At 40.9% G+C, this 20,143-nt stretch overlaps 1 protein-coding gene across 4 annotated transcripts in view; it reads left to right on the forward strand.

The window, feature by feature from the left end:
- ASTN1 (astrotactin 1) overlaps positions 1-20,143 on the forward strand; it is a 328,578-nt gene that overhangs the window by 104,016 nt on the left and 204,419 nt on the right. For all 4 annotated transcript variants that reach the window (XM_035279096.3, XM_078356254.1, XM_035279094.3 and 1 more), the window contains exon 2: positions 14,936-15,123. In XM_035279096.3, coding sequence (XP_035134987.1) covers positions 14,936-15,123 — 188 coding nt within the window. The remainder of the gene's footprint in view (positions 1-14,935; positions 15,124-20,143) is intronic.

Here is a 20,143-nt window from a genome sequence, read left to right on the forward strand (position 1 = left end):
GCCTGGGCAACAGAGCGAGACCTTGTCTCAAAAAAAAAAAAAAAAAAAAAGGAAAAAGTTGCTCAGAAAAAAACAAAAAGAGCAATCTTTTTCCCTGAAGCTTTGTCACTCCAAATCAAGGTTCAGCTTGTTATAAAATACCAAAGACAACACAAAGTGGGATATCATTCTTCCTTTAAATGACTAAGGAAACCTAGCAAAGAAAGCAGAGCTACTTATTATTTTTTTTCTTTTGATGAATGAAACCTTTTAAAAGACAAGTTTTTCTTTGTAAAAAAGAAAGAAAGAAATGGCCGGGTACAGCGGCTCACCCCTGTAATCCCAGCACTTTGGGAGGCTGAGGCAGGTGGATCATGAAGTCAGGAGTTGGAGACCAGCCTGACCAACATGGTGAAACCCCATCTCTACTAAAAATACAAAAAGTAGCCAGTATGGTGGTGCACACCTATAATCCCAGCTGCTCAGGAGGCTGCAGAAGAATTGCTTGAACCTGGGAGGTGGAGGTTGCAGTGAGTTCAGTGAGCTGAGATCATGCTGCTGCACTCCAGCCTGGGTGACAGAGCAACAAGAATCCATCTTAAGAAAAAAAGCAAGAAATTATAAGAATCTAAAAGATTATTAAAGTGACTGTGTATGAAACAATTGGTGTTAAATAAAAATTAATTGACCCCCAAATAGAGATTTGTAGCCACCACTGTTGCAAATAAGAGATCCCACAAGATATGAGAAAATGGTGTCAGTCAGAAACTACCAAATTTTTTTGGTATTGTGGAGACACAAAGTAAGAAAAGCAATGATGGACTAATTATTTTCAGTTGTTACTGAAGAATTTGTGACATTTCGACAAACGTGTTACCTGCTAAAATTGAAGTACTAAAATAAGTAGTAGTGAATACTGAGAATACCACAAATCAGGTAACCAAATAAAAATAGTTGAATCCTGGTACTGCATAAAATATATACACACATCATGAAGAATTTCAGAGAAGCTGGGAAAAGTGATATCAAAGTATTGAATTTAACCTTATCCAGCAGAGATCCTTGTCTGCAAGGACTCTATCCCCTCAGTGAGGCAGACCATTAAAGTTGATGATAACAGATGAGATTTGTAAATGGGACCTAGCATGATTGTGAGGGGGTGCAGTCGTGAAGGGGGAATTGTACCCCCTTCACAACTGAACAGAAGGGGGGACTGTAACGGGGAATCTGTACAGGGAAACCAAGGCTGAATGATGAGTGTCCTGTAAAGGTATGCCATGCTCATCAAGGGGATCGACTTAGATTTTTTTTTTTGAGACGGAGTTTTGCTCTTGTTACCCAGGCTGGAGTGCAATGGCGTGATCTCGGCTTACCGCAACCTCCGCCTCCTGGGTTCAGGCAATTCTCCTGCCTCAGCCTTCTGAGTAGCTGGGATTACAGGCACTTGCCACCGTACCCAACTAATTTTTTGTATTTTTAGGAGAGACGGGGTTTCACAATGTTGACCAGGATGGTCTCGATCTCTTGACCTAGTGATCCACCCGCCTCGGCCTCCCAAAGCTGGGATTACAGGCATTAGCCACCGTGCCCGGCCTCGACTTAGATTTTTAAAAAGCTTTTGATAGATTCTCCTTTTAAGATCTATCTTTTTTTAAATGGTAAGTTACCGTCTTTGTTGGGCATGGAGCCTCAGTTATTACGAAAGCAATATGATGAACCATCTTTATAGGTGAATTAGATGATACTGAACCATATACTAAAAAGTCAAGTTAATAGAGACAGACTGTAAGAAGATCAGTGTTAGAGGGCAGAAAAGAGGGAGATGATTTTCCTGTGACCAACTTCAAGTAATTCCCTCACAGGTAAAGACTCTAGCTGTGGTTATGAAATGAAAGGATCTTTGTCATATCATTAATGATTCAGGAAATAACTTAGAGTTCATTAAAATCATTCTCTGAAAACACTGACCCAATATGAAGTTGTGGCTGAAAAAGGGGAACAAGTGTCCTTATGAAGGACATGGAAAACACAATAGTATTCTACCCTTATGTAGAGCTGTACTGAATTTTTTTAACCAGGAATTTAAAAAGGTTATTCTTGTCACTGATCTTCAATGATGATAGGAATAATAAAGATAACTCATATTTCTAAGCATTTCCATGTAAATTTTCACTTCAACAGCCCTGCAATATAAATGTTTGTGTTATCTCCATTTTTTGAAAGATGGGGAAACGGAGGCATAAAGCTTTCAGAGGTAGTGTGTCCAAGAGCCTTGCCTTAGACTCTGGTTTCCTGATGTTAGAACCCTCCCTGTTTCTTCAGTGCTGCATTTAATGAGCCCAGGAAACGTGCACAGAAAAGTGACCGTAATAATAAAGTGACCGTAGGAAGTAGTTGTGGTTCTGTGAAGGTGTGAATAAAAAGCCTGGCATATACTAGATGCAGTAGCCAAATAAGGATGGGAGAAATATGAATGAATCTCCTGATACAAGGCAGACTAAAGGAGGACCGTGATTCATGTTTATCACATTACAGTATATGTGACCTTGTTCACCAAATATTCAGTTGCTAGGATTCAAAGTTTTTGAAACACAAGAAAGATGAGTTTAGGGCAAATGAAAGAAAGTACTGCTTAACTCTGAAGGCATTATTTGTATGAAATTTGCCTCCCAAAGAGTGGTATACTCGAAATATACAGATATAATAAATAAAACAAAACACAACACAACAGTTTATGAATAAAAGAGACAGAGTCAGTTGCTAAGTAGTTAAGACTGACCTCTGCTTTAAGGTTGATATCTGGGAGGATAAATGTCTCTTGGCACAGAATTACCTTGCAGCTCTGTGCCTTTTTTGAATGAGGAATAGATGGAGAAGCTACCAATACTGTATACCTATCCCGAAGTTTCTGTCTTTGTGTCCTGATTTAAGATGAATCATCCACTCATTCTAGTAACCATCACTTTTGTTTACACTCTAGCTTATATACGAAACTACAGCCATAGTCCTTCGGGACATGCTCTTACACAGCAGTGGAAGAAAACCCAGCACTTATTTTTCATTTTGCAAAACCCCACTAACATTGTTTTAGTTAAAGCCTCAGCAAAAGGGCCAGTGCTACCATGAAGCATGAGAATATGAACACAAACATTCAAACACAAGCAGCAGTACAGCGACCTGCACACATAGGTGAGAGGAGTGGCACCACTGATGGGTGCCACATGGTGTATCAACTTCACCTATTTTCTGAAAGACATCATTCATGTAGAATGCATGTCTCTTGTTTCTCATTACCAGCCCCAGTGTATTTTGCTTGAAGGGCTTGTAGAGGAAGGAGGGCTTTAGAATTAAGATAGAAAATATGGACCAGATGTGGTGGCTTACACCTATAATCCCAGCACTTTGGGAGGCCGAGGCGGGTGGATCATGAGGTCAAGAGATCGAGACCATCCTGGTCAACAAGGTGAAACCCCGTCTCTACTAAAAATACAAAAATTAGCTGGGCATGGTGGCGCACGCCTGTAGTCCCACCTACTCGGGAGGCTGAGGCAGGAGAATTGCTTGAACCCAGAAGGCGGAGGTTGCTGTGAGCCAAGATCATGCCATTGCACTCCAGCCTGGGTAACAAGAGTGAAACTCTGTCTCAAAAAAAAAAAAAATATAGAAAATGTGGAAAGAGAAATAATAAAGAAAATGTCCTGCAATGTATGTTATTCCCAGCTGAGCAGCAAGACACCTTAGCAATCAAGTGACCTTGTATTCCTTTTAAATCATTCTCCCAGCAGGGATTAGATGACTAGATCAACGTTTCCATGGAGGTATGCTTGTCAGGTCATTTAGAGGTCATCTTAACCCCCTCAGTAATAAGCATCTTACACAAATTAGCCTATAGAAATGGCCCCAAGGCAGTGTGGAGAGTCTTTAGACTAGTAATGAACAAAGTACTATGCAGATGTGATTCTTCAGGAGAGTCTGTCACAATGAAATCACATCACATTGCCATTATGATTTGTACACTAGTGTCAGTTGGTTAATAACTCAATTTCAGTCTTGAGTCTATAAGCCCAAACTCTTCAAACTTCTGACAGTGTTTACTATTGATGTATATCTTCTGTATATCTTATTCATTAAGCTGAAATACAAGCACAGTAGCTCATGATTTCTCAGTGTAGATAAACATCAGTTTGGTAGACAGCACAGTCTGGTAGAAAGAGCACTGTGCCAGGAGTCAGAAGGCTGTTCTTTCCGTCTCATTAGCTCTAACCGTTGAAATTGTCACTTACCCTCCTTGACCTTCTGGTTTCTAATTCTGTAGAACCTACCACACAGGAATGATGAATGAAAAGGGGACCTTAGAAGAAAGGGCTTTGCAAGTTGTAATACAGGAATGCTAATAATGTATTTTTCACCTACTTGAGTCTTTGTGGAATTCCCTTTCCACTCCACTTTCTCAGGCTGAATGATACAACAGAGATACCTAAGATTACTTTCATGTCTCAGCCTTATTCTGAAGGAACTTGAGGTCCAGCCCCTATTATGACAACTGCAAATCACAGAGAGACAAAAAATACCAGAAAATTTTAGAGTGAGAAGAAGCTTTAGAGGTCACTTAGGCCTCCTTTCCTGGAGGAGAAAATGGCTTAGAAACAAGAGCCAAGAGAAATGACTGGCCCTCCAGCTTGGGCTCCCTGGCTGTTTGTGTGTGCAAGAAGGCAGTGCTCAGGGTCAGCAAGGTAAGCTCAGGCATCTGTGGGAGTGGGATGGAAAGTCTGTACCCTAGAGTGAGGATAAGAATGGAAGGTTCTGCATGAATGCAGTACTTGGTATTTATGATAACAGGTGCTCACACAGACTAGTCTACAGAGAAGGACTTTACTACTGATAAAAGCAGAGCTATTATTTTAATATTGTCCCCATTTGCTTCTTCCCTCTTCCCTAACTGCAATCACCACCCTCATGTCCTGGAAGGACCTGACCATTTGAATTCATGAGTGCTTTGCTAAGTGCCAGACAACAAGCTCCCTGGGGCTGGCCTTGCATGCCAGCCTTGAATGGGCATTCCTCTGTGAAAGCCCTCATGGCCAAGTCTTAAAGTATAGATAGTGTAAGTGGAGTTTTATCAGAGACATCACAAGATTGTTCAATTTGTTAACGAGCACTTACAGAAATGTACAACTATGACTTGGCCTGGGCTTCTCAACTGGAACTGAGCTGATTCCTGGACTTATGAAGGCTTTTGAGCAGCTGAAGCTAAAGTTACCATTTGCTTAATTCTGTCAAGGATTGTTGCTCAATTTTAGGATTTATGTGAGTGATAATAATAAGGACAACAAACAGTATTAATAATGATGATGATGATATCAGTGTTTATTAAACTCCAGGTACTGCTAAGCACTTGTTTATATTATCCCAAGGCCAAGATTTGCAAAGTGAGGGAATGAACGTTGAGACAGTGAAAAAGAACAGTGACCTTAAAACCAGGAGACCTAAGATTCCCCACTCAATTGCTACTCCCGCCCCTACAGTTCTAGTATTTACTCACTGGGTGAACTTGGTCAAGTAGGTTGACTATTCTGGAACTCAAGTTCCTCATCTCTAAAATACAGGTATAAATATTAACATGAAAGGGTCATTGAGGATTAAGTTAGTTCATGAATATTGAAAGGGCTTCTTAGCAAGGCCAGTGCATAATAGATACATTATTAGTAGTTGAGTTGAATCTTAGATGATAAGAACAGAAATACAAGTGGATGATAACTAATTAGAAATGGAGATGAATCAAAACAGTTTAGGACAGGGGACGGGCTATTCTTCTTGTGTAAGTCATTTACAGGTGATATTTTGTCATTATCAATTCATTTTATAAGGCAAGAGCCATAGAGAGGACCTTACTGAAATCATTTAGGATCAGAAAATTATAGCAAATACTAATCTCTTTGTTAATGAAAGACCAGGAGTATAAGAGAGAAGATTTGGGATGAATGGATCTCTCACCGGGTCTAGCATAAAGTTTTCTTATAATCACCCTGTGACCAGTCTTCTGGATTTCCAAAACTCTGGCATCCATGTTGCTTCCAGTGCCATACTACAGGAGAGTGGACCCCAAGGACTTGCAAAGCTCAAATCAGAATTCCAGTCGTGAAGCCTCAGGCTTCAAAATGACTTATTCTCATTACAATGTGTGAAATGGTCTGTAAATACATATTTTATCATTATGGAGTTTAAATATTATTACACACCTTACTTGATGTCAGATTCTGTTAAATGCATGCTGTTATCTCAATATACAAAGGTCAGTCGGGTGGCAGTGGAGAATAGAAATAGATATAAGTAAAAAATCCTTTTACCAGTACATCTGAGGCTCAGATAACCCTGCCTTTTTCAAAAAGCTTTGGGCTTTTTTTTCCCCTTTCAAATGAGACTTTAATGAGTATCATGTGGATAAACTCTTTGCCGAGGTTTGAAAAGATCCAGAGAAACACTGTGGTAGGAACAAGCAAATCATTTTGGATGAAATCACAAGTCATTTGAATGCTTCCTCATCTGTCTGGTTGTGTCAAAACCTTTTGGCTGCATTTCCCCCCCACAGGAATGTTTTCATCTCCATGGCTAGGTAAATAGAATGTTCGTGTAGTTGCTCGATTGCTATTCATGTCAGCACAGAGTAGCGTAGAGTGACCTACTTCCAGCAGCATCCATAGAAAGCTTCACTGCTTTCCATCAAGACTGATTTAAAAAGCCACCCTCTGCTTCCCACAGCTCCCATCCCCAACTGCCCCCAGAGACAACAAACTATGGACGCTTCAGGGTGTTTATTTCCTTTCTCTCATCACTCCTGCTTCTTGTGTTGGTTCATTTTAGTGCATCCTAGCCTTTGGGCAAAGGAGAATTTGGTGGATGGGTAGCTTCAAAGGAAGTTAACATGGTAGATTTTTAGGGTCTAGCTCTATAAAGGGTGGAGCCACCAAGAGAAAGATCAGGATACCCTTATCCACATAAACATAACTGATCAAAGGTTAATAACTCATTGAAAATCATTTGGAAGCATCTATATGTGGGTGATTTTTTTCTTACTGGGGACTCTGATTGGAGTTTTAATAGGTCACTCTCATGAGTTTCAATATGGCCACTCCTTACCTTATAAAATGATAGGCTAGACTGAGCTGAATCATTCCAGCATTTTGGGAGGCCGAGGTGGGCAGATTGCTTGAGCCCAGGAGATTGAAACCAGCCTGGGCAACATGGTGAAACCCGTCTCTAGAAAAAATACAAAGATTAGCAGGGCATGGTGGCATGCACCTGTAGTTCCAGCTGCTTGGGAAGCTGAGATAGGAGAATCACTTAGCCCCATAGGACAAGGCTGAAGTGAGCTGAGATTGCGCCACTGCACTCCAGCCTGGGCACTGGAGTGAGATCCTGTCTCAAAAAAATAAAAAGCCAAACTCCAAGAAAAATCGTCTGATTTGAAAAATTTCTGCAGAGACCTTTATCCAGTTGGCGCACAAAAAAATAGCAGCATGCACCTGATTTGGGGTCTAACTAGAGCCAAGTGTCATGTCTGGTTTTGTGTCATTGAATAACATGGTTAGAGCTGGACAGTTCCAGTTCCTAGAGAAATCTGGTCCCATGATTTGAAGACAAGAAAGTGAGCTCCAGGGAGCTTACAGCAGTCCCGTTCTGCAGGGTTCCTGTCCACTGCCTTCTCTAACCTGCCATGTTTCTCATCACTGGATCATTCATGCTTTGAAGCTCTGTTGTTTTTGCCATTGAGGGCAAATGTCACCAAGCAGGGGAAGTAGAAATTCAATTTCCCTTCTCCTAGTCACAAGTGGATATTTCTATTCCATCCCAGCATGTCAAGAAGATTCTGGTTTTTTGAAAAATGAACCTCCTGTGCTTCTGTTCGATGAGAGCTTTTTGAAATTTTAAGCTATTTTGCTCTAAAGCTTTTGGTCCACATAGTTCTGTGGCCATTGCTCAAGCCTGTTTGGAGAAAGAGGAATGAGAGTGAAATGAGAGGAAACAGCTCTATGGCAATGAGTTGAATGCAGGAACCACAATGAGAGCTCCATTCGCAATTGTTCTCTGAATATCTTGGCAAAAGAGTTTCCTGGATATGCTGTCTTTGATATTGTTGTTCACTTAGCCAGGCCAATATAGGCACAAACTTCAGGCAACCCATCAATGTTTCTGACATCTGTGCTGGCTGACTTTAAGTCCAGCAGGATGTCCTGTTTTCTGTGGTCCTAACTCTGGGATGCGGGATTTTATCACTTCAGAACTCCATAGCAGATGGTCTCTGTGGCAAGAGGCATGGAGGCTCAGCAAGCTCAGTCCAAGGGCCATTGTTTCCCAGTTAGTCTCATTTCCTCACTTTTCCTGACTTTGCTCTTCCTCTCTGCATCTTTCTCCTTTGTCTGTTTTTCATCTGTACCTCATCTTCTTTCACAGATGGCCAGGACATTAATGTGCTGCTGTCATTATGTTTATGGAACAAGTTGGGGTCTTTAGAGGATGCCTTCCCACAAACATTAAGACGTGGGTCACATTTGATTCTAGGGTGAAGATTTGCAGGATAATTAGTGATCCCCTACTGTTATTAACCCCTGACTTAAGCAGGTTATTTTCTTACAAAGGTGTTGAAAGTTAATTCCGCTGTTAATACTTTCAGTGAGAAGACCATTATGAAACCATGTGGGAAACTAGACCTACCATCAATATCTTTCAAACTCTGAAATTAGAAGGGAAAAGAGGAAAGTAAAAAAGAACAGAGAAAGGGGGTATTTCTATCATAGCCCTATCTTTGGTTACCTTAATAAGAGTAAGTATCTGATAGACCAGACCCATTTGTTACTCTTAGTGTTAGACAGTAGGCTTATCACTACTAAAGTTCTGAGCTCAATCTTTATCACGTAGGGAAGCTCATACTGGCTGCTGAGATAGCATAGGGTGGAGGTGTAGCTAGATTCTATTTTTAGAGATGCGTCTTTTCCCTTTCCATTGTATTTCTTTCATAGAGGATATAAGGCTCTTCATAAGACCACACTTAATAAAACTGAAAATAACCAGCAAAAGTAATAACCCAGAGACACCATCCAACCCCCTAACAGCAAGGTCCCTCATAGGAGTGCATCTTCTTTGTTCTCAAACTGATCCAGTTCTTTTCTAACTCTGCTCTGTGAAACCCCCTCAGAAACCACACTAGATTTGGTTTGGAGAAGGGTTCTTAGATTAACAGCAACTTTGAAACTTCTAATTTAAGCAAAGTCTTTTAATAGTCAGTCATGGCCATCAGGGAGTGTCAACCTCAACCTTGAAACACAGCAGGGTTAGTTCATGAGGTGCCCTCAACAGGAGGCTAAAGATAGACTGGTTAATGCTGCCTCCTGCCTTGACCTCGGCAATCACAGCAGCCTTATAAGTACTCATCTGGATTCAGCTTTCACTCAGCCTTGCTAGGAGTGAGAAAGGGTCCCAGAGTGCCAGGGCTACTCTAAGCCATGCTAAGCCATCCAGTGAATTAAAGTTCTTTGACAATTTTCCAGGTTAAAATACATATTTGAATTCAAATTGTTAAACTCTTTGAAAGAGGGCATCATGGATCTGGTCTTCAATGAGGTTGTATTTTGGGGGAAATCCTGATCCTGACATGATGTGTTTTCTTAGCAGCTCAGTTTAAGGACTGCCAGCATGAAGGGACACCCAAAGAAGGAACAGGGCACCTGGATGGTATGGGGAAGTTGTAATCCCTGGAAGAGGAATTTTTGCAGCTAAGTTTCCAGTGTCCTAATCTAACCCCACAGAAAGTGCTACAAGCTCACAGTCCACAAGCTAACATTAGAACAGTGACTAAGGCTAATCTAAAAGTGATTTTATCTCACTCTCCTTCCCACTGCCTTTCCCTATCCCAGATTATTCTCTGCTGTGACTTACCCTGCTCAAGATCTCATTATTTCAATTCTGTATTGTATGCATAAGCTCTAAATTATCTTTCTTCGAAACCATGCATCTGTACCAGCATGAATGAGAGTCTTTCTCGCCAGCCTGAGGTCCAATGGGAACATGGCCTGGCTCTTGAAGGCTCTGATCAAATCTTCCCAAGCCTGTTCACCCCATGTGCAGAGGGAAAGGAGAAGTGGAGTTTGGGTTAGACTTAGAGAGGCTTGACATGGTTCGAGATATTAAACTTTTCTTTATAGGTGGTCACATGAGGCACAGCCTTGTGGACTTAGAATCATAGAATGTCAAAGTTACAACAGAAACTTCAAGTTCATCAACACACAGATCCACCTTGTTCAGATTAGAAGACTCAAAGCAAGACAACTCATTGAAAGTTAATCATACCATACCGTACCTAGCCCTCCTGCACCTGATCTCGCTATTTTGGTCACTGGAGAATGTAGGATTCAAGTTATAGTGAGACTTGATTGAGTCTGGTTTGCCTGCCATTCTCTTTCAGGGTCTTTAATCATTCTAAACTGTGGCCTAGTTCATTCCTCTGCTTAACAAAACCATACGTGACTTTCCATTAGTTCTGAACTCCTTAAATGGGCATTCATAACATTCACAGTTGCCACCAATCTGCATTTTTTGCCACTGTCCTGGGCTATTCTTCTCCACCTCATTCCCCCTGCAGCTTAACCAGACCTCCTGTGGTTCCGCAAACATGTGTTATCCTTCTCTTCCTTTGTACACACTGTTCACTTAATCTGCAATTGCCTCTCCAACATTTTCTCCCATTTGATTCCTTCCCATCCATTGATATCCTGCCAATCCACTCTGCATTCAGCACTGCTATTGCTGCTTAGAGTACTTCATGGCCATGTCTTAAATTTCCTATTAGACTGAAACCTCTTTTAGAGTAGGGACCATGTAGCACAGTTTGCTAAATGTGGCAAATGGAGTGTGTTCCAAAAATATTTATTGTATCCAATGATAACTAGCACCCTGGTTTCCATAGATTCCGGGAAGTTCCAAACACTTAGGGGGTCCTGAGGGATGTGAGGTTCGTGGAGGAGAAGAATGGACACACTAGAAGTCAGGGATATCTTGCCTTTCTGGATATCTCAGCCCCACAGCATGATGATGGTATTAGTGCTCCTGCCACCTGCAGTATCTTGAGATGACTGTATTGGATCCTGTTGGGATTGGCTTATTCAGTGCGCTGTGGAAAAGCCTCCTGGGCACCCTCATCTGGCCTTGGGCAGGCATAACTATCATCTCTCAAATTTGCTCTTATGAGCCTCAGGGGAGCCTTGCAGTGGTAAAGCAATTTCTGAGCTTTTCCTCTTCCTGAGATATTCCTGGCATCCAGACCAGTATGGTTACATTGACGTTCTAAGCTCTGATTTCAGTCCTATCGGTGAGGAAACTCACAAGACACTTACTGTGCCCTGTGTGGGTTTTCATTGGTTGACCCAGGCCAGATGTAGCATATGTAAGTAAGTTCCTGGTTTAACATTATAGTGCTTCTGTGTCAGATCTGCCAGAAAAGAGAAAAAAGCCAAGGAAGAAGCTATCATTAGATAATTACCTTGAAACTGAAGAGGAAGAGGGCAGGCATGGTGTCCTCTTCCTTTCATCCTTTGCCCTCTGTGGTGAGTCTAGTCCAGGCAGAATCATGAACTCACCCTCTGTAGGGATGAGCATGAATAACCTACAGAGAGGTTCAGAGGGCTGGCCTGGAAGCCAAGGCCAGAGGCTGTGCTCTCAGCCCACCTCCCCTGGGGGTACTTTGTCAAACCTTCGCTGTACCTGTTCTTCCATTGGTGCTACAATGCCTAGGACCCTGAAGCAGAAGACCTTCTTTGGACTTGGACTGCTAGTAGGCATGGAACTTCTTGAGCTGGTGAAATGTTCTGGGACTAGACTGTGGCTGTATAACTTTGTGAATATATTAAAAACCACTGAATTCTTTACTTTAAAAGGGTAAATTTTATGGTATGTGAATTATATCTCAATTCTAAAAGAAATCATGGAATATGAAGACCTTGTACAAAAACTTAAGATTGTAGCATAAAAGCTCCTAAAAGACTACATGGATTTGTCTACTCAAGTGTGCTGTCTGTCTGTGCATGCTCTGAGATCATGTCCTCTGGTATGTGTGTTGGGAGTGGAGGGGACTAGTTGTTCATCCGCCTCAGCCTCTGTTCTGTGTCAGGCTGGGGTGACCTTGGTCTAGGAACCTTGTCTTGCTTCCACAATGGAAACAGAGGTAATAAGCCTGACCTACTTGATGAGGATCTCCTGGGAAATAAAAATCTGGTTTGCCAAGTGCTTTAGAGGTATGAAGATGCTAGATTCTTCTGAATAGTTAGAGGAAGGGCTGAGTGGCACTCAGATGCTATGAGACAAATCCCACACTGGGGTGGAACAGGGGCAGGCAGGAGGCTGGAGGTGCCCTGCTGTGGGTGATTTAATTATGTTATTAGGTGTCCTATTAGGAGCTATGACTGCTTGTGATTTTTTGTCTGGAGTGAGGAGACAGAGTTTGGTTTCCACTGCAATGACAGGACAGGCACTCATGGGAGGAGGAGGGTGTGTTTCTTGGGAGAAGCTTTTGGAGCTTTGATGTGAAGCCATGAGTAGCAGTTGGAAGGATAAGCGCCCAAGTGGGGAGTGGGGTTTGTGATTGCCAGGCCTCCTCTGAAGAGCCGTGGGCCACTGCTGCTCCAGGCATGCACCTCCAGAAACATGCCCACAGGTTTCTCCTTACATGGAAATCTGGAAGCCTCCTTAGTAGAAAGAGAAATTCTTTTCCTGGTTAAGTCTGGTCACAGCCTGGCTTAACAAATAGCGCCATGCTTATAGAAAGCCAGGACTGAGGTTCAGGGGATCATGAGTCCTCACACCCCTGCCCACTGCAGCTTCCTGGATGCTTTGTCTGAGTTCATGGAGAGCTTAGCAACCCAGTGGGATGACTGAGTCCTTTAGGTGTCAAAGATGGAAGGGGGCTCTGATCCCTTTTTCTGTTAGTCCTGCCTCACATTCTCAAGTGTACCTTCTTCCTCATCTGAGGGATGGTAGGATAAAACAGGGAATCATATCAGTGTCTTTTGAGACAGACTAATGACCTGTGGGCTCGTATAAAGCCTTCTCATTGCCCTACCCTTAGAGGACCAACTGATATTCTCCCTTTCCATCATCCTTGTTCTCCTATCAATACCTGAACATACCTCCCCTACTTCTGTATCTATTGAAAGGAAGTCCACTTGCCCATCAAGCCCAATACCAGTATCATCATCCTCAGAGGCTACTTTCATCCCTTCTTCTACCCTCTACCTGGGCAAAATTACTCTTTTCTTCTGTGTTTCCACAAAACTTTTCCCCTGGTGTCACAGTCATTCACTCATGGTGGGCTGCTTTGTAGAATTTGTTGAGGATCTCATTTAGATTAGTATCTGAGTGCCTAGGACAGTGCCTGGTACATAACACATGGCTATTTCATGCCTGTGGAATAAATGGATCAATAAATAAATAACATCAGTTGTACCCTCCCACAAATACTGAAATATATTTATAAACTCCATAAATATTTAAATTGTTTTCCTTTTTATGGTTGTGGTACTTGATGAGAGAATACATTCTAAGTATCTCTTATTAAGTCTATTTTCGTCTGTGAAGTTATTATTATTTTTGGGCTAAAGGTAATATGTTTTTGGAGAAGAACACTTGCCTTAAAAAAAAAAAAAAGAGGCCAGGCCGTATGGCTCACATCTTTAATCCCAACATTTTGGGAGGCTGAGGTGGGAGGATAGCTTAAGACCAGGAGTTCAAGACAAGCCTGGGGAACATAAGGAGATCCTGTCTCTACAAAAAATAATTAAAAAAAACAAATTAGCTGGGCATGATGAGGTATGTCTGTGGTCCCAGCCTTCCATTGGGAGGCTGAGGCAGGAGGATTGCTTGAGCCCAGGAGGTTGAGGGCACAATGAGCTGTGATTGCACCACTGCACTGTAGCCTGGGTGACAGAGTGAGACCCTTGCTCCAAAAATAAAAAAAAAAGAAATATAAAATAAAGCAATGGTTTACTAAAACTTTGTTTAACAGAATACTAGTTCCCTAGAAATTTGGGAGAGATGAGGTTAATCAGGTTTTTCTGCTGTGGTATAGTTTAAACCTTTGACATAATATTGCCTGACAGTGCAAAAGAGAAGTCTATGTATTTTGCAGTACTACCTTAAAACCAACTACAGTGCTAGGGGCATATTCTGTTTTGGTATTTTGCTATTAAGTCATTGATGCTAGTCCCGTGCCTCAGTCTCCATCCCTGAGAACCAAGTGAGTGTGTCTCTAAGGACCCAATTCTTCACTGTCTTCTTCAGGTATACCAGCTCTGCTCTGCAAAACTGAAGAAAACAAATAAAGGGAATTAAAACATTACTTTACCTGTCACAGCAAGTTAGCAAACATCTCCAGTGGACTATGTAGCAAATGATTGTGGTTTTAGAAATAACCTGCCAGCCCCAGTTGCTCTGCAGTCACCTCCCAGGACTATTCCATAAATGCCAGTTGTCTTCACAGTAATTACCAACCCTCTCTTTGGTAAATTTACTGGTATGTCTAGGAATAATTGCTGGGGAACTCATAGTTTCAAATTTACAAGAGGCAAACAACCTTGTATTTACCTCGGGGGTTATCAGGTATTCCAACTGAGCTGGTGTAAAAAGATCGTAGGAATAAGGGGAAACACCTGAATTTTCACCTTGATATTTTTCTAATGAGTGAGAGCCTGGCTCACTAGATTTATGGTGGAAAGACCTATGAGGGATAATTGTCTTCTCAGGTGTCTTCTCTTCCTTGTGGTTTGGAGTAAAGTCTGACCTAACCATACTTTGTTGGAAACTTCTGTTGGCTTCTGATGAAACTGGCTAATTGGTACAAGTGGCTAGGAAGGAAATGAAAAACTTGGTCCCATCTAAACTCTAACCTGTGGGTTTGGTGTTTATCCTCTAGAGATCTCAGGGAACACAGAGGATATCCCTTTGGTGCGCTGGAGGCAGCAGTGGCTGGAGAATGGCACTTTACTTTTTCACATTCATCACCAAGATGGTGCCCCAAGCCTTCCTGGACAAGACCCCACTGAAGAACCCCAACATGAGTCGGCAGAAGAGGAGCTGAGGATCCTCCACATCTCAGTTATGGTAAGAGCAGCACAGCCTTAGCCTCTCAGGCCATAGCTATGTTACCTTGACATTAAGGGTCTTAGTGTCATAAATATCATCCTATCAGAACCAACTCTGTAACCTAGGAGGCAACCTCTGCCTACTAGGTTCAAGCAATTCTCATGTCTCAGCCTCTCAAGTAGCTGGGACTACAGGTGTGCCCAGCTAATTATTGTATTTTTAGTAGAGATGGGGTTTCACCATGTTGACTAGGCTGGTCTTGAACTCCTGGCCTCAGGTGATCCATCCACCTCAGCTTCCCAAAGTGCTGGGATTACAGGTATGAGTCACTGTGCCTGGCTGCCCTCATCTAGTATTATCTCTGGTTTGTTAAACATTCTTCATATCTGAGCATGTTTCTAGAGAAAACAGTTGGGGAATGGTACTGTTAAAAATAGTTACAATTTTTGCTTACACCACAAGTGGATGCATTTCCCACAAATGGGAAATTTACTTATTAACATGATAAATGACATTTTGGGATTTTATCCCAAAATGCACTGTAGATATAGAAAAATGTCCTTTAGGCAAAGACGGAAAATCTCTCCATAAAGTCTCGGATAAAATCCCAAAATGTAAGCCTTCTGTTTCTTACTCAACTAGTGTCCTCATAAGTAACTGGCTTGATAGGTTGCCTTCATGTACATGAGGCACTTGGTTTAAACTGTGTGGTGGAGAAAAGAGTTCTTGAATTGCAAATGTTAAGCCTTAATATCCAGATAAGGCCAGATGTCAGGCAGGTAAATGAGGTTCCTATGACTCACATTTACAAATTAATCAAGGTGTATAGCATGGGAGTTACAGGACTTGCATATTCTTATTAAAGAATAGTGTTTTTCCTCTCAGAGAAGGTTGTCTTCTTTATTGTAGCTTGTAGTATCCAGAGAATGGTAGGCTTCAGGCAGGTCAGCTTGATTGGCCCTGGGATTGACTGGTGTGATGAATTTAGAGGCCATATTGTCTTCAAATTTATAATATGGTCTCACTAAAAAGAAGGACACAATACTGGATTTCTCACCAGCCATCCATGTCTTGCCATCAGTGTGGGAAGCAACTGTGGTTATGGGTGGTTTTGTTTCGTTTGGGTCCAAGAGCATTTCAAAGAGGCAGTCTTTGTCACACTAATGAAATGTTTAAGGTAAAGGAAACTGCATAGGCATTTCCAAAAATAAATGTTATGCTTATATTTTTTAAAAAGATCCTAAATAGAAGAAGTCGAGAAAAACAATATGTCAGGAGTCTAGTGAGGGCTGGAGGCATAGTGTGAGAATTTGCAGAAGACAAACAGCCTGAAGCTTGTGCTTGTTGCTGCATTGTGTCTTCAGTGTAGGAAGCACCCTACCATCCATCTATCCCTGGAATGAGGTGCTTAGTAAGTTCTCTAGAGGGGTGTGTGTGTGTGTGTGTGTGTTTGTGGAGGTGGTGTATTTCTTGGGCAATGGGTGCACCAAAATCTTACAGATCACCACTTAAGAACTTACTCATATAACCGTATACCACCTATTTCCCCAAAACCTATGGAAATACAAAAATTAAAAAAAAATACGTGCTCATCAAACATGCTAAAGGCTTTAGGAAATAGGTTGTGCCTTTAAAATAAAACAACCCCTATGAAAAACCCTACATTATAGTTTCTTTCAAATGAGATCCCCTGAGCAAGGATTAATGGACAGTGGACACTGAAATGGAGAGAGAAAAAGAGTCAACTTTAAACTGGTCTCTGAGACCTCTCCTTCATATTGCTACTTGTCACCCATGGCAGACCACCAGTGACATTTTATTTTCAAAATAAAATGCAAAAGAGTATTCATTCAGCTTAATTTAATATGTTCTCTTTTATTTTTAACCAGACTAAAGAGACACAGGATAAAGGGCATAGGCAAAGGTAAGGGCAGGAAAGACTTGTGTTGTCTTTGGGTTGGCCTGTTTTATATGGACAGACCCACGTCTCCATTAAAAATTCAGGAAGGCCTTTTTTCCACAGGACAGGAATCTCAGGATGAACTGGAGATATAAGTATTTCCTCCCTACTCCCTCCCTTCCCTATCAAAGATGTTTTGGTTAGTGGAGCCTACTCCAGCCCACCTAGCCATCTCATTGTCCTCCATTCCCATTCCATACACATATCCCACACACTGCCTTTCTCATCTTTAGGATTCTATTCTAGAACAGTTTCAAAGTCTGAAGTTGTGTATCTGCCCTCAGCTTGGAAATCAAGCCTGAGGGTATCCTGTTTGAAGATGCTGTTCCTTCAGTCTCTGATGGCTTCCTCTTAAGAGACGCAAGTGTTGGTAGACTTTATTTGACACACTTTATACCATATCCTTTGGAGGAAAGGTAGACAGCTATTTGAGGCATCTGGATGACAGCATTATAAATGCCAGAAGATAGTAGAATTCTTTGATTTGTAACAGTATTGAGCAATGACATACACTTAAATGAAATCTTATTGCCCAAACTCCTTAAGTTATGAAATAATATCCTTAAGTTATGAAATAATAGCAAGGCCATTCTTCATTAACTCTAATGATCAATATTGATGCAGTTTTCAGATTGGATCAAAATAGCATAATTTGAAAAAGAGAAAAGATAAAGTTATTATCGAAACATGAATACATCCAAACTTTCCTCTTCTGTTAAGAAAATGTATAATTAAAAGCTTAACTAATAATCCTAAATATTTCCAATATGTACAAGAGGGAATTAATGGTTTTATGAAAACCTTAAAGTTTACATTTCTCTCATTTTGTATGTATACATTTTTAAATCTGTATTTCCTCAGTGCAGAGACCACTGTTTATTTCTATATTTTGCATTTACTATGTTTTGTTTTAAACACAAAATATAAGAAATGAGAGAATGAGAAGTAAAAGAAACCTTTTTTGAACCCTTATGGCATTGTATGAATGAGAATTTGCAAGTTCTCTTTTATACCATGCCCAGTATAAATCAACCATCAGCAAAATTGTGAGCTTGCAGAAAACCAATAACCCAGCTGGGAGCTGGGCAATTTAAAACTTTGAAAAACCTTTTGCTTTTCTTATTTTTCAATCACATCCTAAAATTTTTGAATTATTTTTTCCAAAGAGGTACCATATCTTCCTTGCATAGAATAATTGGATTTCCCTTCTGAAATCTTACATTATTGCTTTGAGGGTCAAATGACGTATTTTAACCTCCTTGTATGATTCAAAGTTGGCTAAAGAGATTTATTTCAAATTTTGCAAGATAATTGACATTCAGAACTGTGAAAGTACACAAGGATACTCTTTTGCAAACTCTTGAACAAATGAAAGCAGAATCAGCAAATGAAAACTGAGTGTGAGTTTAAACCAAGTCAAGCAATTCTTCAGTTATAAGGCAAATTGTTTACTCCGCAGAAGACCGGGTTTAAATATGACTTCATGTCAGCTGTTCAGACTCTGTGTGGATTTACATTTGCATATTGTACTCGTGCTAATTTACCATACAATGTACATTTTTTAAAGTATGCAAACAAGTTTAATGGTGCACAGTAGAATTTAAATGTATTGTCTGTATATTTCATCTTTTAAATTAAAGATGGTAGTATTAATAGATTTCCTATATGCATATAGGTTGATTAAATACATTTTTAATAGCAAGCATCCTTTCTAAAATGCTTTGGTATATATATATATATATATATATATATAATTTTATATAATTTATATAATTTTATATGTGTGAGTATATATATATATACCCAAAGCATTTTAGACCTGTGCCCAATGCATCTTGGCAAGAGATACAGGGCATCCCATGGTGCCAGGTGAGGGAGGTTTGTATGTCAAACTTTAGTTGGCATTTGGCATCTCCAGGCTTTTGCACATCAGCCTTTCAGAGAAAAACAAAGAGTAAAGAGGTTTTAAGAGAGCTTACTGATTATTTTAGGAACTGCCCACAACTTTCCTAATGGAAGGTAAAATACACAGTGATGGCTTTGGCATGTTGGCAGTATGACCAGTAAGCCACAGCATCTAAAATGCTTTGGGTATATATATATATATACTCACACATATAAAATTATATAAATTATATAAAATTATATATATAATTTTTCTATATTGATATCTTCTACTGGTAGAGAATATCTTTTGTGGTTCAGCCTTCTGAGGCACAGTTGTGGGGAAAAAAATCTTAGTAGCCCCAGCTGTTGGTAACTCCTTGGCCAGTATCTGGAGGCCCCCATGGCCTTCTACTGCTGGCTGCCATCAGAGGCCCCCAGGCTCCTGTTTTCTGGGATCCCCGGGTGAACCAAAGGTACAGAGTTCACTCTTGGGAGAAATAACGTAGCGAACAAGATCTGGTGACAAAAGAGGCTGCAGGTGCCATTTCACAGTCCCAGAGACCTGTAAATAGAATGGGCACTCTAAAGTTCCAGTGTAGGAAAAAAACATTTGGGGTTGAGTCAGTACAGGGCCCATGGAACATACCTCTGGGAGCCTCCAGAATCATGTTTCCAGGGCTGCCTAACAACTTTCTACCAAAGCCTCATCCTTGCCCTTAATGTTACGTTCAAGTTCAGTCCAGTTGCCTGAGGATAGCATGTGGGTTTGCTTGAAGCCATGCCTCATTTCACTCCTAGAGCACAGCCACTTCCAATGCAGAGAGAAGCAGTTCCAAGTGTGGCAGTCACTGTGTGTCATCAAGACCATTAGGTTTTTATTAAGTGTCTGTGGGCACAGGAGAGAGGGCTAGATGTCTTTTTTATCAGCACCTTTGCCTTCAGCAGATCTGTTACAAAAATTCATTAACAAATTCATTAATCAAGGTCTTTTGCATCTTTTTGGTCAATTTATAGTATTTGTTTCATTTAACTTAGGATGTCCTAATTTATCAGGATCAGTCCTTCTGATCTTTAAGCAACAATGGAGACATTTAGGCATGTTGTATGTTACCAGAAAGGACAGAACTAGAGGAATAAGTGGGAAAGTCCAAAAAGAGAGGTCTTGATTCAGTTCAAAGAAGACTTTTCTTG

Source organism: Callithrix jacchus, chromosome 18, assembly GCF_049354715.1.
Source record: "Callithrix jacchus isolate 240 chromosome 18, calJac240_pri, whole genome shotgun sequence".
Lineage (NCBI taxonomy): Eukaryota > Metazoa > Chordata > Mammalia > Primates > Cebidae > Callithrix > Callithrix jacchus.